The 24,817-nt window shown below is 39.6% G+C and overlaps 1 protein-coding gene across 13 annotated transcripts in view; it reads right to left on the bottom strand.

Moving 5' to 3' along the window:
* Positions 1-10,106: 10,106 nt before the first annotated feature.
* Positions 10,107-24,817, bottom strand: part of PSEN1 (presenilin 1) — a 30,152-nt gene continuing 15,441 nt past the window's right edge. For 12 of the 13 annotated variants that reach the window (XM_087746397.1, XM_087746401.1, XM_087746402.1 and 9 more), the window contains 7 exons: positions 23,751-23,818; positions 21,790-22,010; positions 19,273-19,371; positions 17,896-17,982; positions 16,877-17,050; positions 14,605-14,723; positions 10,107-14,302 (listed from right to left, as the gene is read on the bottom strand). In XM_087746397.1, the coding sequence (XP_087602523.1) occupies positions 14,147-14,302; positions 14,605-14,723; positions 16,877-17,050; positions 17,896-17,982; positions 19,273-19,371; positions 21,790-22,010; positions 23,751-23,818 (924 nt within the window). In that variant the 3' untranslated portion in view covers positions 10,107-14,146. The remainder of the gene's footprint in view (positions 14,303-14,604; positions 14,724-16,876; positions 17,051-17,895; positions 17,983-19,272; positions 19,372-21,789; positions 22,011-23,750; positions 23,819-24,817) is intronic. The other variant, XR_015701971.1, reaches the window with a different exon arrangement.

The following is a 24,817-nucleotide window of genomic DNA, read 5'->3' on the forward strand; positions in this document are numbered from 1 at the left end:
AACGATCAGTGGCAACCACAGTTACTGGGCCACGTACCACTTGAAGGTGGCTTGTGTTCTGTTAGAGAAATGCAGGCTAGAGATTTTAAACCCTGGTCCCATTCCCCTCCTGAAGTCACTTCTGCTTTATCAGTAACATTGGCCCCAGAAGTTACACAAAAACTTCTTCCTGGACACACATGCCACCCACAACAGAGTCTCGAACTGCTGCTGAACACTACCATGAACCTGTGAGAATCAGGACTGAGACATGCCAGTCTGACAGTACACTGATTACTCAGGTCACACCAGGCAGCTGGATGATCCCAGCAGCCAGAGGGATTGAGAGAGTCTGGCCGACTTTCTGAAGTTTGACCCAGACTTTCTTATGTATCCAGTTAATTAATGCACTTGCCTAGACAATAAGAATCATTAATTAGCCAGGGATCTGATGTAACAATATCGCCCTTGAGAAATTAATTTGGCTGAAAAGAAGGTGTTATTGCATGTGGCTCTCCAGGAAAAAAACCCATGCAATTTAGCACTGATTAACTGGTCAGAGTGCATAGACCACAGCAGAGACAAGAATACAGGCTAGCCTCAGATAACTTGCTAAGTAAGGACAGAAAAGAGTGTCTCTCTCCTTCCTCCCCACGTCAGGAACATTTCCTCCAGGCCGAGTCTGCACCTTTTCAAAAGCCCTCACCCTGTTCTACACACCCACAGAAATGCACATTCTCATTTGCCATATATCACATGTCCACACTGTATTCACCTCACAGAATTACGTTCCAGTGCATAGTGTTGCGTAATGGCCTTTATTCTTGCACGCTGTCTTGCAATTCCAGTTCCCTTAAAAAAGACACCTAGGTAAGATCCTGTAGTTCCATCACACACATTCAATACCAGGTTGAGAGAGAATAGATGTATTCACATGCATAGCTCCCACTAATACATTTTTCCTCCATTTTCCTCCACAAAACATGGCTTTTTTTCAGCTATGGAGAGTTTCAGATGCTTCATCCCACAACTCATTCTCCCTTTTCCCCTGCTAGGCTCAGAGAAATGAAGCTCTTTCTTCCAGGGAATTTTACATCTCCTCCAGCACTGGATGAAAACACTGCTGGACACTGGCCAAGCTCTGACAGTGTTCAAAGGCCTGGGACTTCTCACAGCTGGAGGTTAAAGAGTCACTCACAAAGCCAGCCATCCTACTGCCTCTCACGCAAGTGCACCAGTGGGCCCCTCGCATGCTGGCAGATGGAGCGCTTTGCACCGCACTTTGAAATGAGCAGAGAGAGTGACATCCTTCAGATGAAAAGAGAGTGGGAGAATCTAAACATAATTAGAATATGTCCTAAAGTCCTTGAAGAAACATTTGCGCTGGCTGGCAGCCCAGATCCCACGTGATGCACATGGCACTGGAATAGGCTGGAACACGCTGCAGCATTACAAAACAGCAGGTCTTCATTAGTGAGGAATCTTCCCTGTCTCCACAACTGTACACACGGCACCCAAACATTTTAAATTGAGCAGAGTTACAATGATGCATAAAGGGAGTGCCACAGAGGTCATTCACTTGGATATTAGTAATTGATACATCACCTCTCACTATCTTACTCTCAAAATTATTTAAGTTGCCTTGGATACAGACAGAATCTTGGCAACAGAAACTGTGTAAGAGACACTACTGAAATAACAATGTAAAATGAAAACGGAGTAGCATGAGAGGAGTTTCTAACAAAGAAAGATGGGAACCATTACTAGGGTTGGCTTGATTCAAAATATTCTTTGATGAAGTAGGAAGTAGGAATTAAAAACATGCTCATGAAAATTGCCGTGGAAGAACGATGCAAAAATCACTAGAGCTAGAGAAATACAGCAATGAGGCTCTAACGTGAACTGTAGTTTGTTACCTTTATTCAATGCTGGACTCTACTGTTGCAGAAGAAGCAGAGGCAGAGGCAAACACCAACAAGAGTGAATTCATCTGGGAAAAATGCAGAACAGCATACCTGAGAAAAACAATTCAAACCACAAGAATTCAGTGCACAAGGACACACAGCAAACAGGAGTGTTGGGGAAATAGCATGTTAGACAGAAATTTGTGACACAACATAGCAGGGGAAAATAATAAAGCACTGCTAGACTGTATTACATAGATGCATTGCACCATGGGGGGATGAAGTACCTTCAGCTTCTCCCTCCCTCCCTCCACCCCACTGGAGGTGAAATGTAGTGTTTCATTCTGGACATCCTGTTATAAAGGGGCCAAAAAAAGTTTGAAACTTAGACAAGTGTCCCGAGAAGATGCTGATTTCAAAAAATGCAGACTCTAGCAACTGGTTTTAGGAAGAAGGATTGAAAACTGCATGACAAGATATTTCTCGGACTGTTTTGCAGTCATGCCCAGGTCCTCTGCACATTCTAGGGAAGAAAGCTCAGCTGGAAGAATGGTTCTGTAATCATTAAGGGCCTGACTGTGCAATCGTCATTTTGAAAACACCAGTGATTTCTATGCACTCAGCCAAATGGTGCCTGTCTGGTCATTTCATACCCATGTTAAATCAGGAAAACTTGGTGTTAAACCTCTCACTACACTACACACTTCATTGAGAGACACCATTGCTAAATCTATCAGCCCCCTCCTGTGTGTTCTTCCTCTGTTCCACCTTTCCCTCATGCACATGGATTTGAGATACATGAAAGCAGGAAAGGCAGAGCTAATTGAGGACAAAACAGGGGAGCGAACACTGGGAACACCCACTCCTGCTTTTGTGGATGGCAGGAAAATTGTAGAAAGTGGCACAGGTGGAAGTGAAACTTCTGGTGCTTTCCCATTACGGCTGGCAGCTACCACACCTGACTGCAATACCATACTCAACTATGCTGGTTTTAGCACTAGAAGCAAATGACAGTATGAGGCTGCCAAGCTGAGGATGGTTCTTGTGAGACATATCTTCTTCACAGGTCTCCGAGCCAAAGAGAATCAACTGCTCCTCTCACCGAGACACACACAAGCCAGAAATGCAGGTTTCCTATCATGTGCCTACCTCTGAGAGTCTGAGGAGGAGACGCAAAAATCATACCCTTTAAGTACCCCTTTGAAAGCAGACCACAGGCATTACAGTTTCTAGCTTATTTCAAAGCGGTCCTGGGAACACTTGTGGAATAAATCAGTAAGCTACCTCACTTTCTCGGGGCTTTTCTCAGCAACACAATGGGGACAATTCACTAGCCTAGATTTTTAAATGGGAAGAAAAAACTGCAAACTCCAACAAGAATGGCTTCTAAATAACTGCTCAGGCTGACAAAGCAAACCACTCAGTATAAACCCTGCGGAATAAGAAGTAAAGTTACAAAACACACACCTCATCTTCTCAGGCACGCGTTTACAATGCTATATCTATTTCTAGTGTTATCAGCCGCAGACACCAATACCCAATGCAACATTCAGAGAACTGCAGTGCGAGGCAGCACTTTACCGTCTCACAGCAGCTACTTTAAGGTTATCATCCCCAGCTAGCAATGGTCACTATTTTAACACTATTCTTTAAAACATTCAGTGTGACACTAACTCTAGTGATAGAGTTAGAGCTTTCCACACTGTTCTCACGAAGCCTTTTCACTTATCCCAGGTTTATCCCCAGCAGCATGTCTAGCAGCCAGCGCAGCCTGCGCAAGCTCTGTGCTTCACCATCTCGGAAGTCCACTTGGGTAAATGCATTACACAAACAAACTCATTACAAGATTAAGCATAAAGAGCTCTCATCTCTATAATTATAGTAAAACCATTTGGAAAAAAAAAACAAACACTGAAGACCAAGCAGCACCTGGAGGCACTGACCATTCCTGTTACAGAGAGTGGGAGATGTTTGTACCCAGCTGTTCAATTTGTTTCTAATAAAAGAAAAACACCATTACTATGCGTGTCAAAATACTCAGCACTGTGTAAGACATTGACATAATGATGATCTCACCCTGCAGAGCTTAAGAGACTATTGATCAAATCTGCTTTCTTATTAAAACATGAAATTTAATTTTAGCTACTATTCTAAGTATTAATCGTAACTTAGGCAATTTGGCAGAACTTGAGCTGGACGTAAAACTACATGATGTACAGGGTTTTATCTAAAAAACTGCACCGAAAGGATACCCACCTAAAATTAAGATCAAAATCCTTGACAAAAATTAAAATAATATGCCTCAATATTGTAAGTGTCTACAGAGGTATTAATGAATATAGAGGTACTTTTTTTCTGTTCGGCCTCCATCTACTCACCAGTCAAATCAAAACATTTAAGAATTAATTTAGTATAATACAGCTCAGCAAATAAAAATTTATACCTTTAACAGAGTTATCCCCAAACTGGTTTGATTTCTTGCTAAAAAATACAAAAAACCTGAATAAAACTCTTCTACTGGCATTTTTACCATCTAAGAAGAGGAAAGAAACAGTTGTCTTCTTATGCCATAAAATTACAGAAGATTTGTGGTGAAAAAACTTCCAAAGTGGGGCAAAGTGTTGAAACCTTCAGATTAAACAAAACACTGAAAAATCTGAATTACTAATTTTAAATGTTAAGAATATTTCAAAACAGAAGCTGTTTTAAAATAATAACTTTGTTTTGTTCAGAGTGTCAAATTGGAAAGTTTCCAAAGCCCCTCCAAACAGCAACACAAACAGTTCTGCTGGGAAGACATCCTCCATCCCACCTAACCAGTCTTCTGGTAAGGACCCTATACAGGACACCTCCTGGGGACCACATGGGACAGGCTGAGGGGACTTCATCCCCACAGTGGGGTCCTTGGCCTGTGCCCTGTCTCGGGGGTGTTCACTGCTCCCTCCCCACAGTGCCTGAAGCCAACACTGTGAAAAGCAAGGGGAAAGAGGAAGAAAATCACCTTCCCCCATCCCTCAGTGCGGATGGAGGTCAGCCAGCATCTCCAAAGCCTGCAAGGGCAGATCAAATGCACAGGACTCAAATGATGGTCCGGGTCACCCAGTGAGCAAGGCACCCTGAGGTGTAATTAGATCTGATGAAAATGTTTAGTGGTAGCACCAGGCATCAAACAAAAGTCACTAAAGGGGTAGTTAGTTATTCAAAACTGCTAAAACTGCTATGGCATTTCAGTCAAGAGAGCGCTGCAGAATTTTTGCAGTAACCGGCCAGCTCCCCTCTAATACCAGGAACTCATCCACAGACAGAGGGACAGGAATAATAGTCAACGGTCTGTCTAACAAATCTTTCCATGTCATGTTGAACTAAAGGCTGCTGGAAAGGAGGGGAAGGAGGAAAAAAACCCCATTACCCATGATCAAAACTTTAGAGAGGGGAAATCAAATATATATTTTTTTTAAACTTGCAAATAAATAACTAACCGTGGAAACATTCTTTCATTTACTCTGTCGTGTGATTTGTCCTAAAGACTGAGTGTCCATCCAGCCAGAACACGCAGACTTCAGGAAAATAAACAAATAAAAATCCCCAAACTGTTGCTATTATTCAGTACATATGAATCAAAATACTGGTTCAAAGAAAAGATGCATTTTGCTTATTTTCAGGACATAAGGTTACGTAATCCGGTACTGTAACCAGACTACACCAAACAAATTGGCAGTGGCACAGATGTCAGTAATTACTGAGAAATCTGATCTGGTGAGGAGGAAGGTCTCTTTTAGTTCTAGATACACATGAATAAATGTTCATGTCATTTTTGGTTCAGGAAGCCAAATTCTATTATAATGATTATTTTGACATGACATTTAAAATTCTCCCTACTCAGCTAATCTGATCTCCAAAAAACAGTTGAAGAGCCTATCCATTTTCTGTGGATTTCTCTTGACTACCTATTGTACATTTAGGAATAAGTCACCCTGCATTATCCAAATACTTCAAGGCATTTTTAATTGCGTTAACTTTTCGGGGACTACAGACTTTACAGCAATATATAAATACAACCCAACGCTGTTTGGGAAGGCTCAAAGACTCCAACGACTGGAAGCACTGAGGATGGAAGGACTTCCTCAAAAAGGATGCTTTTAAACTACGGGAGATCCATGGTAGTGGCAAGCTCTTGCCCAGAACTACCTAGAAACAGTTTCATTTAACCATGACAACAAGTTGTCAATGCCAAAACTCTGGTATAAATGCAACGCTAGCTTCCCAGGTGACTGTTCTCCTACTAGCTTGTCATAAAATCTGTCTCTCGGCAAATCCCAGTCAAACACTATCAAAGCAGACAAAAAGCACTAAACTTTCTGGGGGCAACAAGTAGCATCTGCTTGGTGCTGTACCCCTAGTTCCCTGTCACATAAACAGCCTTGACGATCTTTAAGCAGATTAAGTACACAACAGCTTCACCTCCACAGGAAGCGGGATTAAAAGGTTTATTGCTACTATGACGACAGCCAGGTTCTGCTGTTCTTAAAATAGTTTTGAAACCTTAGCACTGACTGGAAATGCATACATGCCTCCCCTACAGGATTCATCATGTACTAAATACAGCCCTTCAAAAGGAAATCATATTTTGTAACAGTCTACTTTTTTTCAGCGTATATTTTTATCATGCCCTTTAATCCCTTGTTACGAGCACTAAGAACAGAAAGCAGTAAAAAAGGCACAGTGCTGCCATGTGGCTGTGATTACAGTTTTAGAAGCGATTATTGCTGGGAGCTGGCTGCAGACGCCAGGACAGGCACTGCGCTCTCACTTCTGCTCCAAGGCAGCGTTTGTTTCTCGCCCCCAGACAGTAATCGGCCCCCTTGCCGCAACGGGGCACGCTGGGCACTAACCAGCCCTCTGGCTGCTCTGTGCTGCCAGACACCAGCCATTTCCCGTCTTCCAAATCTCCCCCTTGACACCCGCGGGTATTCTGTTGCATCAAAGTCTGAATTAATTCGTTCCTCATAAGTAACAACTGGAAGTAGAATTTGTCACACAGTTCATTACCAAAGAGTATCAGTTAAGTTTGTGCCCAGGGCCTAAGTCTGCCAAGAACTAGATGGTAGCAGGACATTCTTCATTTGAGTATGCTATTGTATCAGTGATTAGTACTTTATTGTTGAGAATGGCTAAATAAACAACTGATTCAATTGAATATGAAGCTACTACATTTGATGAACATCCAGCTGTGCTCTGAGGCATTCTCCAAGTACGTTCATGCTGACTTGTACAACAAAACCAGTAAGAAGTACAACGCTTAATTCTGACAGCAGCACTACCCAGATCAAAGCGGGTAATCCTTATCTAAAACTACCGAAATCAGAAAATTAATATGAACACAGAAGTCTATTCATTACTCCAGTCAGTTTAGATTAAAAGCACATTTCAAAACAAAGAAAAAGCAAATCTAATCCAATTACACTGGTACTACCCATCAGCGTCTCCTGATGCCAAGCTGAAATCACCTTCTTGCAGCAAATCGGGCTTTAAAAAGAACAGAACCAAATTCAGGGTGTAAAACCCAGGAAGCAATTGATTGTTTCCTTACCCAAACCCCAGTTCTGTTAGCTCCTGTCAATGCAGGCTGGTTCTTTTCTCTATAGACTTCACAAATTCCTGACATTTGCAGACCAGAATTTGGCCTTAAACATACCTTTAATCGAGATTTCTCGGTAATTTAAAAATACCTAGCAGTGACAGCTACAGACCAAGCCAAATTCTCCATGAGAGCTGATGCTGTCAATAAAAGAAACTTATCTACCTATCCCCAAGAGATTACATTGGAGCCAGAATGAAGTAAGAAAACAAATGGGTAATTAAATTAGCATATTAGAATCATATCTCCAAGTTCAGTATTTAACCTCAGTAAGATAAAATAGTACTAAGATGGAAACCAAATTAGGTCCCAAGTCTCGCTTTTAGAGGAGGTTTTAGCTCCTAGTTCCAAAAACTATTTCTATTCCTGAAACATTTCATCATATCACACCTCAGAACTAGATCAGAATTAAGAAATCCATATATTCTGGCACAGTTTTGTAGCCCTGCACTGAACTCGCTCCAGTAAGTCCCATTTTCCTTGTACTGGGGAGCCCAGAATTAAAGACAGCACTTCAGATGTGGCCTAACCAGTGTGGAGCAGAGAGGGAGGACCACCTCCCTTAACCTGCTGGCAACTCTCCTCCTGATGCAGCCCAGGATGCTGCTGGCCTCCTTTGCTGTGAGGGTGCACTGCTGGCTCGTGGTCAGCTTGCTGTCCACCAGGACCCTGAGGTCCTTCTCTGAAGGGCTGCCTTCCAGCTGGTCAGACCCCAGCATGTACCGGGGTGACTCCTCCCCAGATGCAGGGCTTTGTGTTTCCCCTTGTTAAACTTAATGACATTCCTTTCTGCCCAGTTGTCCAGCCTGTTGAGGTTCCTCTAAATGGCTGCACAATCCTCTGGTCTATCAGCCACTCCTTCCATTTTTGTATCATCTGCAAACCTGCTGAGGGTGCACTCCGTTCCATCATCCAGATCATTAATGAGGAAGTTGAACAGTATTGACCCCAGTATTGAGCCCTGTCATATACCACTAGTGACTTGCCTCCAATTGGACTTTGTGCTGCTGATCACAGCCCTCTGGGCCCGAGCATTGTGCCAGTTTTCAGTCCTTCTCACTATCCACTTATCTAACCCATACTTTGTCTGCTTGTCTATGATGATATGGGAGATGGTGTGAAAACCTTTACAAAAGTCGAAGTAAACAACATCAACTGCTCTCCCCTCATCCAGCAAGCCAGTCACCTCGTTGTAGAAGGCAATGAGGTTGGTCAAGCGTGATTTCCCCTTTGTAAATCCATTCTAACTACTCCCAGTCACCCTCTTGTCCCTTATGCATTTGGAAGTGCATTCCAGGATAATTTTCTGTGTCAGCTTCCCAGGGACTGAGGTGAGGCTGACTGGCCTGCAGCTCCCACATTCTTCTTTCCTGCTCTTCTTGAGAATAGGAGAGAAATTTGCTCTCTTCCAGTCTTCAGGAACCTCTCCCAGCTGCCATGACCACTCAAAGACAACTGAGAGTGGCCTCGCAATGACATCAGCCAGCACTCAGAGGTGCAACCTGTCAGGCCTCACAGGCTTAAGTACATCCAGTTTGTTTACGTGCTCCCTAACCTGGCCTCTTCCACTTAACCAAGGTTAAGTCTACCTTGTTCCAGACTTTCTCTCTGGTCTCAGGGGTATGGGATTCCTTAAGGCCAGTCTTACAATAAAGACTGAGGCAAGGAAGGCAACAAGTACCTCAGACCTCTCCACGTCATTTGTCACAAGTTCCCCTGCCCCGTTCAGCAGGGGAGGACACCTTTTTTCCCTAGTCTTCCTCTTGCTGTTATATAGTTGTAGAATCCTTTTTTCTTGCCCTTCTCATCCCTTGCCAGATTCAACTCCAGAGGGCCCTCGGCTTTCTTAACCCTATCCCTGCAAGATCAGAAAGCAACTGTACGCTTCTTTTGGGTCATCTGCCCCTGCTTCTACCTCTTCTGCACTTCCTGTTTGGGGTCAGTTAGGAGCTCCTTGCTCATCCATGCAGGCCTCCTACCACCTGTGCTTGACTTTCTGCTTCTCGGGACGGACCTTTCTTTAGGTGTTCCATGCAGGCCTTCCATGCAGAGACAAGGCAATCCCCCAAAGAAACATCTTCAATAGCAGTCAGCCAACTCAGACAAAGTTGAACTTTGCGGTGAATGCTTCTCCAAAAGAACAAAAAAAATGCTGCTGGGAAAATCTCTTTTTCAATCGTACTGATATGAAATCAACACCCAAATAACAATACACACTACTGCTCATGAAGTGTTTTCTTTCTGAGCACGCTGTGTATTTTTCCTGGGTAAGACTGATCTTCATTGTGCCAGCTGGTGTTTCAGTATAATCTCATACCGTTTTTTCATGCCTTAATTATACCTTATGGGTGCTTTTGCAACAGGTTTTGACCAACTCTTTAAATGAATGCAAAAAGTAGCTTTTAGAAGAAAGTACTTCTATAGAAATCAGTTTGAAGCTCTTCTGCTGAGAAATAAAGCAGCTACTTAAGTCTCTTGAGACAGGAATCTTACTCATTATATGTTGAATAAAAATAGCTACAGTGTTTAGGCCTCCAACAGCTTTAAGTGACGGCTTTAAAACAAGATAGTAAAGGCAAGAAAAGTCAGGACCCATGCAACTTTTATTTTAATAATTAGACAAATACAGTAAAATTTGCAATAATCTATCAAAAACATATCTTATCAAGAACTGGAAAGGTGTTTAAAAAACATTCACATTCAATTCAGATTATGTACAAACCAGTGTTTGTAAAAAAGAAAACAGCAAATGCTTTGAGTGTAAAAGAATTCCACCCTAGTTCACGTTTCAGCGTTCCCAATGACCAAGTTACCACTGAGATGCCATCACAGTGCAGATATGTTCCACAGTCTATTAAACTCGTTTCAACAGCATCATTGCCAAAAGTAATTTTTTTTTTTTAAAATAAAGCATTTTGAGAAGTTCCGTCATATAGTACCATCCACCCAAAATGTACTTCTGCATATTTAATTCTTGACTGCACTAATGGCAGAACAGTTGTCATCTACAGGCCCAGAGTACAAATAATATATATCTACATCTCTATAGGTACAGATATATATCTATATATCCAAGAAGCACCAGTCTCCTATGCCTGAAATAGTCAGGGTCTGCTTTGTACATTGAGGAGATTAGCCATTTTTAGTGGAGCACAGCCCTTGATTATTTGGCTCTAAGAAGTCATCATCTGCCCAGTCAGAACTACTCTGAATGTGTTGCAGTATCACACGTGTACCTTCGAGACTCACCTCACACAGATGACATTTGAATTTGAGTGCCACCGTAATAGCCATACATAGATATGACAGCATTATACACCTTTGCTATAAGACCAGCTTCCAGGATCTCTCTTTTTTGCTCTGGATTAAATCCCCCAACAGAAAAAAAAAAAAAAAAAAAAAAAAAAAAGAGAAATAAAGTGGCTGGGTTTTAGGCAAATCTGTAACTCGGTATTATGTTTTCTCATTTATTTATTTGAAGCTTAGCCAAAGAAGGGACTAATCATTGATGTAAGCTGAAAGGGGAGAGAAAGCTATCATGATTCAGTTTCGAAGTATGAATACTGAAACAGTCACACAACAGTTACCAGTCAGTCTGCTTGGGCACAAAAGAGATGAATTGTGTAACCCTACAAGGGTTACACAATAGTTCTTTCAGAGCTACAGTCTAATGTGCTGTCATTAACATACTAATTTAATAATAACAAAAACTCTCTCAAAAATGCAGACTACATGTAAGAAGTCTTTCAGTTATACCAAGCTAACCAAGCTGAAACGGTGCATGATCTCAAATTAGATTGGTGTTTTAAGACAAAGGAAAGAAAAGTGACACAACCTTCACGTTTATGTATTAACAACACAAATGCAAACAAAAACTACTCTCAACTGAACCTCATGGACCCAAGTACTGAGATGATCTTCAGTTGCAAGATCTCATTTGGAGCATAAACTACCATAACTTGGCATAAGAGGGCAAACCTGGAAAATTTCATCTGGTTTTTGAAGGTGCATGTAAGACTTGGTAATAAGCAGTGTACTTTAACATATATTGGCCTGGGCTTGAAAAGCAATTTCCCTTCTGAATTTACTTTGAGATTCAAATACATAAACTTCAACAGTTTCTGTGAATATAGATTTTATAGTCTCCACACTAGCTCAGAAATTAAAACTTCAGGATAGCAGAAGCAGCTCTGGGGAGCGGAAGACCGGCAATTTAGTGTTTGAAGATTCTGAGCTCTTCCTTGGGTTGTACATCTAACACCCATTCAAGTACATGGAAAGGCTTTTGTGCATTTCTATAGATTCTAAAGCAACTCTTAATGGACCTAGTGCTCCCATGGTGCATATTTAAGCCAAAAAACCCCAAACAATAAAGAGGACTGATGCATTTAAGTAACAACTCCTAACTGAAAGTCAGCTCAGATAGGTAAACAGATGCTAGTGATGCCAACTCTTAGCAAACCTGTTCTATACAATGAAACAATAGTTAGGATGCCCAATAAAACACACAAGGGAATTTTCTTAGATATAATGCTCAGGAAAGGGACAAGTTACAATAGTATAAAAACAACTCAAAGTCTTGCAAAAAACAAAACAAAACAAAAACACACCAACCTGTTTTAAGTCAGGCTTCATTGCAGCAAAACATGGAACAGTGATTTAAGGTAGAAAACACAAGCAAGTTTGACTTGAAAAGTCAGTGTAAGCAATTTTGATATGGTTAGTTTATTAACGCTATCCACGACGAATCGGCACACAAATGAGATGAATAAAAGTACTTTAGAGGAGACAAGACAATATATTTTATGAAAATGTAAATGCTAACACTACAGTTAGCAAGTCATACTGGAAGAGAGAGAGATGTTTCCAAGGACAATCAAAGTAAGCCTTTCTTGGTTTTAAAGCAGATTTATGCATCACAGCCTTTCTTCCCTTATTTGGGCAATGGCTGGGCAGCATCCATGATGTCTCAGTCCTTTGAATCTACAGGCACCGAAACAAAGCTCGAGAAAAAAGGTAAAAGGAGCTTGCGTCAGGATTTTGACAGTTGTTCTACTTGGCAAGGACTCCAGTATCAAGATGCAAGTAAAATGGAATGCCCATCAATAGTATCCACTCCCTACGCTTCTCTCAGAAAAAAAAAAAACTTGTACAGAGTAAGAGCCTACAGCAAAAACTTCATCTCACACAAGTCTCATTTCCAAGCAATTATTCATAAACAAGTTCTTTCAAATGAAGAAGAAAATAGAGTTTAGCAGTTTTAAGGTTTGAATCGATTCTTTTCCTTGTAAGTTCAAAATCCCGTATCTTCTTTTCCGTGATTTTGAGTTGTCTTTCATTTCTCCAGTCTTCAGTTCCTCCCGGGAGAGGTAATTAAAGTGAAGAGAGCCACAGATTTTGCTCCTTGGTAACATTAAGTAATGTGTCACCTAACTTAAGTATCCCCACCAATAAAGATACTGCATGAAAAAAAAATCCCTGCCCAACCTGAGGTGTTAGATGGTTGAGTGACCAATACTTCAGGTCAACAGAACTGTAAACCACATTTTTGAAGAGGAAAAATTTCAATGATGCGTTACAAGTGCTACTAACAGCACTTTGGCTTCTAGATCTGCCAAGCTAAACTCCATCTGGGATTGCTGCAAATGTCTACTTATTTCATAAGAATTTCAATAGAAGGAACATATACCAACAATGCAGTCTGTGCTGTTAGTGACTATTCTCAAAGATAGGGTTTGAAATGGTGTTCTAGCAAAACGATTTGCAAGAGCACAAAGAGTAAGTCCTGAAATTGCTTTTTAATGTAGTTTATTAGCCTTTTAGAATCTAAGATCCAAATTAGGACCTTATGATCCACTAATGCCAAATAATTCAGTCCAAGTCTGAGTAGCTACATAAACTGGAGCAGGTGTACAGAAGGTGCACTCCATGCTTGAGGATACAAAGTATTAAAACTGAGAAGAGGCTCTAGTTCCAGTGGGGGGGCGGGGGGGAAGCTTTTAAATTTACTAAACCAAGCACACTCAGGCACAGAGGCTATGAAGTGGTGGAGCACTCTTAGAGTGACAGTACTTTCTCCCTTTGTCAAATTGCTACAAAGTCCTTTCTCGTTACACAAAGCAGAGTCAGGACTCCACTGTCAAAAAATCACTGCTGAAGAAATCTGAATTGGGTTCTCTCTCTTCAAGCGGTTACAGGGACAAGTTCCATGGGATTTGTCAGCTTCCTCTGTTAACATCAAGGAAGTCCTGAGCACCCTTAATGCTGTGAAAATAATCAACCTGTGGTAAGAGATCACATTGCTGGTGGAAGCATTAGCAATTTTCACACAGGTGGTCCTTACCAGAGATATGTATATCAGATTACCTCTGATATAATAGCACCCGGTTTAGACCAGCCATCAGGAAGAAGCCACTTTCACACAGGAAAATTCATATGGTGCCCAGTGCAGCAGTTGTCTCAGGAAAAAGAAAAAAAAAAACAACCACCATCGGAGGAAGTTGTAATGATTCAGGCTTGGAATCTTGAGTATTAAACTTCAGTCTCACTTGAGAACTGAGGGAAAAACATTTTTCCTCCTCCCAGATTTGCTACAAATATCCATAGAATACCAGCATCGAGTGTGCTAGATATAAAACTGATGGAATGCTAGCTGGTCCATAAAGGGTTGCACCAAGTTATCTGTAGCAAAGTAAAAAACTAGCCCAAAGGTTATGGAGATTGGAAGAGCTGGTAAGGCCTTCTTAAAGATGGCAAGAAGCAGAAGTGTAAGGCACAGACCCTGAGGGGAAGAAAACAAAACAAAACAAAACACAAAGGGAGAAATTAGGGAACTCTGACAAGCAAAAGATTTATATATATAAACATTAATCCCACAGAAATACAAGATACAGTTCATGCCTTCCTAAACTAAACGCTTACATGACAGACGTACAGCCAATGAAGATCACAGCTAAAGCCCTCATCAGTTTTCAGTCTGGCCACCAAATAAATGAATTTCAAAGAAAAAAAATGTAACAGCTATGACTTTGTCCCCAATGAACAACAGAAACCACCCCCATTATAACAATACATTATACTCACAATTAATATGGCTACAAAACACGCTAAAGTTGTATTCCAGTCCCCGCTTGCTGTTGCAGAGGCTTTGCCAACAAGAACACTGTAAAAAATGAAGTCTCCTAAACCTAGCTTTACTCCTCCTGCAAAAGTGAATATACAGCAGCATTAAGTATCAGACAGTCTACTAATATTACATATCAGTAATTGTCAGAGAATAATACAGATTTACATTAAGTATCAACAAGGCTTGCTAATAAGAACATTTTATTTTCAAAACTAGTACCACTCGGAATCAAGTGATAAAGAAAAACTCTCGTGAAACAAGACAGCTTAGGAATGTTACACCACTCAATTAATTCATCCTATAATTAGAATTTTTCTATATTCCTAGTCTCCTGTACAGACAAACGCAATATACACAAACTCAGGTATTTGTAATTAGATTTGTTAGGGAGGTGTCCATTTTTCTTTTTCAAGTCATATTCAACAGAATATTGAAATACGATTCCTTTAAGCTGGCTGAGGGAGGGGGAAAACAAATAAGTCCCTTGCAGATGATGTTTGATTTGCCAGTTAGAAACCTATAACCAGCAAAATATTCCACTGCCCTCCCAATTTTCCTACAGAATTTTTACTAAGGTAGTTCTAAAAAGCACTTGTGCATAATTACAGAGCATATCACAGAGGCAAAAAACCCAACGTATTTAGTCCAAGATGTGAGGTTTAGGAAAACTCATGAGTTAATGTCTTATTCTTTTAAATAGTAATTAACACCTTAGCAACAACTCTGGGAGCACAATACTCAATTATTTCTGCAAACAAAATAATGAAGATTTCCTGAATGCCAGTTCACTTTCTGAGGTTTTAGTCCAAGATACTAAGACAGAGAGGCCAACATCAGGTCACCAGCTGTTTTCATTTGGCCTATCGTTTACTTTGTCACCTGATTACAGTCCAGCCCAAAACTCATTTTAGAGTTCTAAGAGCATCAAAACAGAGGTGTATGCCTGGTTGATCATTGGGGAAAAAAAAAAAGAAAAAAGACAAAAGAAAAAAAAAGGAGACAAGAAAAAAGATAGAAGGCAACACTACTCTCTATCAGCAGGGCTGCAATATATGGTCTAGAGCAGTGCATTCATGCAAAGCTCTTAAGCACTAAAACACCCTTTAACTGCTGAAACAAAACTTGGATGCTTGGTTTCAGCGTGACAGAACAGTAAGCAAAGGCAACTGCTAGATAACTCTTTCCACACAAGTGAACTCTCCAAATTTCTAATAAACCACTCCAAACTTCTAGTCAGCTAATGCTGGCTGACAAGTCTGACTGGATCACTGCACATCTGTCATTACTATTCACTGTAGGAATACAGGAAGGAGAAAATTAATAGTCTGGCCAGACAAGAGTTTTAATTAACCAGTTAACTAACTAAAATAGCCCAATTCCTAAAATTTTTGCATCTTAATGTTATTTTTCTAAGCTCTAGAAATGAAAATGGATTTGCAACACACTCTGAATTTGGAATTTTTGAGATAAAGTAAATTCTAAAATTGTTCTTAAAGTAGAAATCTCTGTATTCTTAAACAGAGGAGCACCTGAGAATCAGAGGAAGCAGTTGCACCTGCTAAATATGGCAGCATCACATGGGGAGAGCAGTTATTAGACAGGCAGACCCTAATTTATTTAGAGCTTTGCAAATCTAATAACCGCTTAAACTCCAACTGGAAATCATGAGTCTGTTAAAACAGATACCTGAGTATTGATGTCATATGCTCTCCAAAGATACTGCACCTCAGCAAGATGCTGGAGAAAAATACGCAAGCCCATGGCATTCTGCATTCATTTCAGTCTCCAGTTAGGTTTTAAACATTGCTTTCTACAGAGTGGATTACAGTAGTTTAATCTTGAGGCAAAAAAACATTAATGACTGCATTTACAGGGCCTAAAATCCAAAAGAGGTTATACACAGCAGAACACTGTGTGAAAAAGACAGAAACTAATGCAACTGACTGTATAATGGTCTGAAAGCAGCTTGTGCTATTAAAGTTTTGAGTCTGTGTATCAAACTGAAGATCAGTTTGGCCAATATTACTCAGTCCTGCAGCAAAACCAAAAGCTACCAAAAAGCAGCTCCATCTATTTCTATGAGGCATGTCAGTATTGATCATGAGCAAGAGCAGCTCTTCAGCTTGCTATTAGCTCACAGCATACTACATCTGTGCAGTCAGGATGACTAAGACTGACTAACTAGCTTCAGATTTACTAAGTCTTTCAGACACAGTACTCCATACTCACGTTCTTCGGGGTCTTCACTTGTTTGAGAGTTACTGGGTAGAGCCTGAACAGCAGCACGTGATTCAGGTGTTGATTCAATGGGTCCTATTCTATTGTCCCTTTGTTGCTGCCATTCCTGACTAAAGCCGCCATCATCTGCTTCAGCATCTTCATTCTGAGTCTGGTTTGCCGGAGCTCAAAGGAAGAAAGGCATTTAAGATCTCCTTCAAAAATGTACCTTCTAAAACATGACAATCTCTCCACATGTAAGATCATAGAAAAATGAGGGGAAAAAGAGGTATTCCATAATATTTAGTAACATCTAACATTGGCACACGCCATTACAAGACATTCTCACTTAGGATTTTAATATTTAAACAATCAGGAGTCAATGTGCACTCCACAGTCACAGCATCTGCATGTTGCACTCAAGTCCTAGTATTCAGGAGTACTTCGACATAACAGAGTGGAAGTTCTGTGGTGATCTAATTTAAAGATCACAGTTTAAGGAATAAACTTTCATCTAATATTACATTAGCTTCATTAGTCAACATTGACAGCTTAATTTTCCAGTGAAATAGAAAACTTTACTGAAAGTTACATACATACACCCCTTCATGTTAAATTCAGAAACTCTGCTCTGCTTTAATAATACATGTAAACACCCCCCCCCCCATGTTTTTAGACACTAGCTGCATAGCCAAGAGGGCTAGACACATTTCTGTTTAATAGAAACATAAATGAGTTAGCATTATTCTGTATCATCGCAATTTGACAAGCAATTGAGCTCAGTCAACAGCTGTCTATTAAGTCATTTCATCACCAACATCTTGGACGCCAGAAAAATGAATGCGAGAACATTAACTGCACAGTAAGTAAGCAATTGTTTAAGTCTTGACAGATTCACCATTCCTAATAAGGTCTCCATGCTTTCTTTCTTCTACAGCCACCAGGACACTTAAAAAGCTAAAAACCAAGTACCTATAAAGATGTATTCTGATAAAAGGACAACTATAAAGGCTTTTCAAAGAAATATTCACCTTGTTTATCATAAGTGGAGTTTTTGGAAGCTTTCCGTTGGGCTTCTGGATCTTCCTCAGCCATGTTCACTAGCCATATCATTGTTGCTATTAAAAAAAAAAAAAAGCATAGCTAATCATACCTTCAGATGTATGCAATTCTGAGATAGTGCTGACATCAATCCTTTTTTTTTTTTCTTTTTTTGATACAACTATCTTTTGCAACAGGCAATTTTACTCTCATTAAAGCACAGTAATATCTGGAACACAGCCAGTACCAGCTACAACAGGCATTTAAAGAATTTGGCGAATAAAAGTTTTATTCTTACTACATGTTGAAAAAAATGGCAACAGCTGTTGCCAGAGAAATTGCTTCTATATATGAGGCCCACTCTGAAAATCGGAATCAAGGATTTCTTTACTTTTTTCCATTAATCAGTTCTTTTATCTGCAAGCAAAAAGGTCTATTAAGACTGGTACTGAGGTACACCAATTCAGAGGCAGTATCTGCAAAGTTAATTGTTCTCTGCCCCCACCATCACAAAGAATTCTCCAATCTGGTGGTAATGAAATGTTGTCACATTTAAATGGTGTATTTTAATGCAAGTTTGTGGTTTCTCAGTGCTAACCTCTCCTCTGACAAAACAGAACAACAGGCAGCTATGAGTAGTATCAGTAAAACACAGCAAGAGTGACAGATAAAGAAACGCCTCCCCTTTCTCCACTGTAAACTTGTCCCTGAAGCAGCCAGTCCGTCTACAACACGCTTCCTGCTTCCAAATGCAGGCCTTTGTGGAGCACCAGTAGCATAATGATTTGTGATTAACCTGTTTCACTGTTTGTCCATATGATTACGGCTAGCAACACGGAACTTCAGAAACAGTGGAATTATGTACTAATTGATACACAGGTGATAACAGCAATTTGCATTCAGCAGGTTATTTTTGCAACTGCCGGGAGAAACAATGTATCAAAAAAGACAAGCCCTGGAGAAAATAGTTCTGCAAACTAACTTCTTCCTGGCAATTTCTCCCTTCCCTTCCAGTAACACACAGGTTATTTAAGCACTGAACGCTGATAAATATTTTCCGAAACAAATACGTCCTTTGAATAGGCTTAATTCACAGTCCAATGACATACTTTTTTGGCCAAAATAAGGTGTATTACCATTTTTCCTGTTTGTATTTTGTAACAAAACATGCTGGTTTTTATCTTGAAAGATCTTGGCCAGAAGATGTTCTACATTTTTGAGTCAACAGTGAAAGGAAAACTGAGGCCCAAGCGAACAGACTAAGAATTCCAGCTGACAAGCATCGTGTTAAAATACAGAAAAATGAGAAAATCACTTCAGCTGAGTGGGTGATTGTAAGTTTAAAGCATTTAATGAAATGTACTCACAGGAGTAAATAAGTGCTGGGAAGAGAGTTTCGTTTCTCTCTTGAGCTGTTTCAACTAGCATACGAAGAGGACCTTTAGGACACAGGACAGCAACCAAATCTGAAAGAAGAGTGAACACATCTTACATCACTGCAGACATAAGAAGGTTTTTCTAGAACACTTGCAGAGACTGGTAATAAGATAAAATGCTACCCTGAACATAGACTTCTGAGAGCATCATTGGCCACAAGTCAGTATCCTACAGGAATACTTTTAAATTTTCTCAGTTATACAACCTGTTTTACATATTACTGTAATATGTACACAAATTTAAAAAATGTGATGTTCCTCAGTTAAGATATTACGCAACTGCAAATGTATCTGTGTCTGTATGTTGACTTGCAAGTTGAAAGCAAATAATTCACAAAAGCTACTATTCAACCAACATCTTGGAAATACCCAAGCTTGCTTTCCATTATCAAAGCTTTTCTTAACCCAAGTTTAATGCTAAAACAAATTTTAAGACAACAGGTAAGTGAGGCTTTACATAACTTCTGTGAAGTAGGCATGACTGCCAATTTATTTCCCACTTAAAGAGGAAAAAAAAGTGAATGTGCCTGTGAAGAGGAGAAAAACCAGGTTTATTAAGCATTGCAGAAAAATGCTGTGTTTGCATAGATTTGAGAGGTGTTCAAAGCATATTTAGCATAAGAAAACAACAGCAGCTTTTTATTGCTTCCCTCAATTCTTGTTCATGGGACAGTATATGAAACTGGGTGAACAAGTAAAAAATAACTGAAAAGCAATCATTTACAAAATAGGATGACTGTACAAGTTACTCATACAGATCAAAGCACAGCATTAAGAAAAAACGATCTATCAGATGCTCCATTTGCTTTCTCACCTGCATGTTGATGGTTTGTTAATTTAATTTGCAACTCCACAAGCAACCTCAGCTACTTTTCCCTTGTCTTGCATATTTGGACTGAAAACTGTAAACATTTACATATTAACCTTGCTACTACCTTTTGCAGTTGTCCACTCACTCTTTGAGGACATGGTTTAGTGGTGGACTTGGCAGTGATAGGTTAAGAGTTGGACTCGATGATCTTAAGGGTCTTTTCCAACCTTAACGATTCTACGATTCTATGATATGTCTTTGCATTCATTTGAAACAAAATCTGACACCGAAAGGAACAGCTTACTTGTCAGGAGCTGTATGTTGCACAGAGCAGGCCTTCTGCACCTGAACTAACTTCCCGAGCATGACTGCTGGTCCTGCTCAAGTAAAGAATTCTTAGTGTGGGGTCACAGGCTTTGAAACTTACCTCCCCTTTACTCAAAACAACCACATTACTGTCTTGGAATATGATCTGAAGAGTAATTTTGTTTTGCAATCACTGAATGAAGGCTGAATGCTTGGAATAGTCAGATTTGTTCCAGTCATACGAAGGGTGGAAGTGAGGAGGGGGGATGGGAAGGTTTTCTTAACGTGCCTTATGATCCATAAGCATACACATGAGGGACATTATTCCTCCCTCTGAAGGAAGAGGACCCCTAAGGAGTACACTGACCTACCAGAGCTAATAAAATCTTATTAACCCCTGCACTTCTACAACTGGACAGATTCTCAGTCTTTATCATTATCAGTGACCTTCAGAGTACACATTCCTCACACTTACATGCTTCCAAAAAAATTCAAGTTATGAGCACACCTTCATGCATACACTTCGCTGTAATGTTTTAATTATGTCTAAGTAACTGGATTTTAGTCTCGCCTGAGAACTAAATCTGTATTTGGGATATAGAGTGATCTTCTTACCAAAAGTGTCCAGTGCCCTCTAAAGCTTTATGAAAAAACTACATCTAGGTATCTCTCAGTCATCATTCTGAAAAACTGTAATATGCAATAATTCAAATGAATTTTCTTTTTATTAAAAAAAAAAAAAATCAAGGAAACAGATCTCACAACTATATCCTTCTAAATGTAAAATGACTTCGAGCAACGAAAACTGCCTTTAATCCTTCCTTGCTTCCTCATTATATTATTAGGCATGGATCAGGGTGTTGTTTCTATGTCCACAAATTTGAGCAATTTGTAGGTTGGGCAGATCTATACCTGTATGGGACTGTACCCAAACAACAAGCTCCTAAATTCTGAACATAGGATAGTTTCCAAGGATTCTTGGGGAAAATGAGAAGCCAAAAGCTCTCCACCTTCATAGAAAAGATCAAAATGGCAACATAGGTGTCTTACATCTTCCTCTCTTGAATTATTTCAATTCTCCTCCCCAAAGAATCTAGGAAGTCCAGAAAAAAATGAAGGAAGATGGCACCACACAGTCATACAAAGCCCTTAGCCGCAGGGGACCGATCTCAGTTTAGATCGTGATCTTATTTCTGAAGTGTATAATCACTTTATCCACTACTTCGGATGATTCCCCCCTTTTTTCTTTTTTTAAAGTCTAGTCAGACAAACGGAAAAATCAGGGAATTCCCACCATAATACCTGTTACTATGCCTTGCCCCAGACCTTACCATACACTGAAATGACAGCCAGGATAAGCCACGCAGTCCATTCAGGAAGGTACTTAATGAACACCAAGGCCATGAGAGCGCTTATCATTATGAGATATGCCTGCTGGAGCCGAAGCGGACCCTTCCAATGAATACAAATCATTCCCACAACACCGAAGTTCCAGATCGTGAGCGCCACCGTAATGTAGTCCATGGCAACGTTATACGTCTTAAAAACCTCACTAAAAAAAAGAATATGGAAAAGAATACGGACTGCGTTTGCTTAAAACAATGGAAACAAGTTACAGATGCAAGCTTCAGAATATTTTGTTTTTAAAATTTTCCTATTCTATGTAGTGACACAAATGTAAAATTCTATCTCCAATTAGTACTTAACAAAGTACTTAACAAAGGGGATAATTTTACCAGTGTTTGCTTCACACCAACTCCTTTACTTTTCTGAAAAATTTCATTAATATTCTATTTCCTTCTCAATTAAAGCAGAAACTGACAGGAAAGGACTTTACTGCAAAACCAGTCATTTTGATTATGCTCATGATTTTTAAAAATCAGAAGAACTTGTGAGGTTATAATGGATCTTTAAAGGCATGCAAACAGATCTCTCTCTACTTACCTGCTGCCTGTGGAACGGAAACACTTTGCTAACTTCAAAGCAAGACATACATGGTTATTCTATTTTATTCTTTGTCACAAACACTAAAGTAAAAAGCTTTCTTTATGGATGAACCGTGTCAGTCTGTCACACCAAATACTATAAACTAATCAAGACTCTCAATAAGTAAAACCAAAATAGACAAATACGTTGTCACCAAGTCACAGGTGATTTCCACTGACCCAGGGAAGAAATGGTTGTGATGGCTTTTTGCAGATTCTGCTGCTACCAACTCAGCAAGCCACTAAGAATCTTATAATTTGCATGATACTTTCCTCCAGGAAATTTGTCTTCCCTAGTTGTTAGCTGGCCTTTCAGATGTACAGTGTCAACAGGATGCCCCTTACTGCCATTGCATACAATTGGTCTACAAACTCCCTCCTCACTCACTGGACCTCTGCAAAAGGGAGGCAGCAGGGACAGGTGAAGGAAAGCACAGTGCCAGGAAAGCCTTCAGTACCTCTCCTCACATATGCTCATGGAAGAGTGCCAGCACCGATCCAAACCCTAAGGAAGTGAGCTTGGCAACTTGTCTCCACCCAGACGACACTGCGCTTGTGCAGCACACATTGCCTTGTATTTCAAAAGTCATTATTAAAGTTAGAGAAAATACTGACCAAAAAAGGCATCACAGATAATTTTTGGAAAAAATCAGTGACTGAAGAAACACCATTTTCTCCCCCTAGAGACCAAATTAAATAAGCTTCTTCAAGGAGAAGTGTATCTGTCATCAAGAGGTACAAAAATATACACAGTATAATAATTTCACGGCATAACTCTAGTTAAACACCCTGATCAGGTTGCCCATTTTAGAGAATACCGACTATTATGTACAACTTCGCTTGATGTCTGGATAAAGGCATGCTTCCAAATTTGAAAAGAAAAACACTGAATGTATTTTGGTGAGAGAGTAGATTCTTTACAGTCAATTCTCTTCTTTCACTCCCATGCGAACGGCCTTTGCATATACAGCCCACCATCAAAGCCATGATGTAAACAACTGCCCTTGAGTCATATGGCTATGGAAAATTAAGTTATCAGAAGATATGCCAGCAGAATAAGCTACCCTGTCGAAGATAGCTCATTCTGGTGATGCATGTGATGGACAGCTTCTGTACAATATTACATGCACTATAAACCCATAAATATCTCTTTGATGTGTACTCTGTAAACCTATATAAAACTAAACATTTTATTGCAATAGCTTACTCACTATCATTCTTCTTAAGATTGAAGGGCTAGTTCTAAAATAAATACATACACAAAGCGATACATGAAAAACAGCATATTAATGCTTTAGTTCACTTACCCCAGGTAGATGAATGAGAAAAAGAAAAGCAGCAAAAGAGAAGAAATGATAAGCCAGCCATGGATCACCTGGAAAAAATGATTTCAATACAGATGTTTTTTAGATTTGTTATTTTAAAGTTAATATCTACTTAAAAATGCTTTTAAGGTTATTTTCCCTTTTGATTAAAGCAAGAAAATGATATTCAGATATGTCTGTCTTTGGTTGTTGTTAAATTCCTATTTAGTTTATACACATTATTGTATTTCAATTTGCACTTACGAATTTTAAGTGCTTTGCGGTCTTTCAATAGAAGTTCTATGCAATGAAAACTACTGTTTGTATATTTTTAGGCCATTTTGATAACAGTGGCATATAACATAGCAGAAGTATCCAGTATCACACAGATGGAAAACATGATTAATTTTTGCACAATTAAAAAGCCTGCTCTGATTCCAAATAATTTTCAGAATACAGTTATAGAATTAAATGCTGGAACACAGAAAAACCTTCAGTGCTTATCTGTTGGAATTCAGAATTAGCATGTCATCGATGAATGACTATATAAGGATTTCTGTATTCTCTATCAATCATCTATAGACATAATACCTAATTTTGATATGAGAGCAGATATACATGCCCAACAATTTAACAAAAAACAGTTCAGGGTTGTACTCAGCGGGGACATGCACAGATTTAAACTTGGAAATGACAGGCACTCAGACTTTGTACTGACAAAAGTGCATACCACTCTTGTATATTACATATAACTGTGCAAAACTAAAAATTAAGATTGAAGAGCCCTGTAACTTTGGTAATCTCTGAACTGAGAATGAAACATATATTTGTCAAATTCCCAGCACAGAACCTTATATATAAAACCAGACCCAACATCATAAGTAGATAGCCAGTCAGAAGCAATAATCTAGACATTCAAGCTGCATAAGAAATCCTGCTTCGAATAGACATGCTCAGTGGAAAATTAACTGGTTAAATTAGCTATATATGTACACCAGATCAAAGTATTCAGAAACTGTTTAGAAATTGTGCTATCTATTTCTCTTCTTCTGAAAGATGTGTAGTAGGAT

This window comes from Nipponia nippon, unplaced genomic scaffold, assembly GCF_047370975.1.
Source record: "Nipponia nippon isolate SJK-2023a ecotype South Korea unplaced genomic scaffold, ASM4737097v1 scaffold_10, whole genome shotgun sequence".
Lineage (NCBI taxonomy): Eukaryota > Metazoa > Chordata > Aves > Pelecaniformes > Threskiornithidae > Nipponia > Nipponia nippon.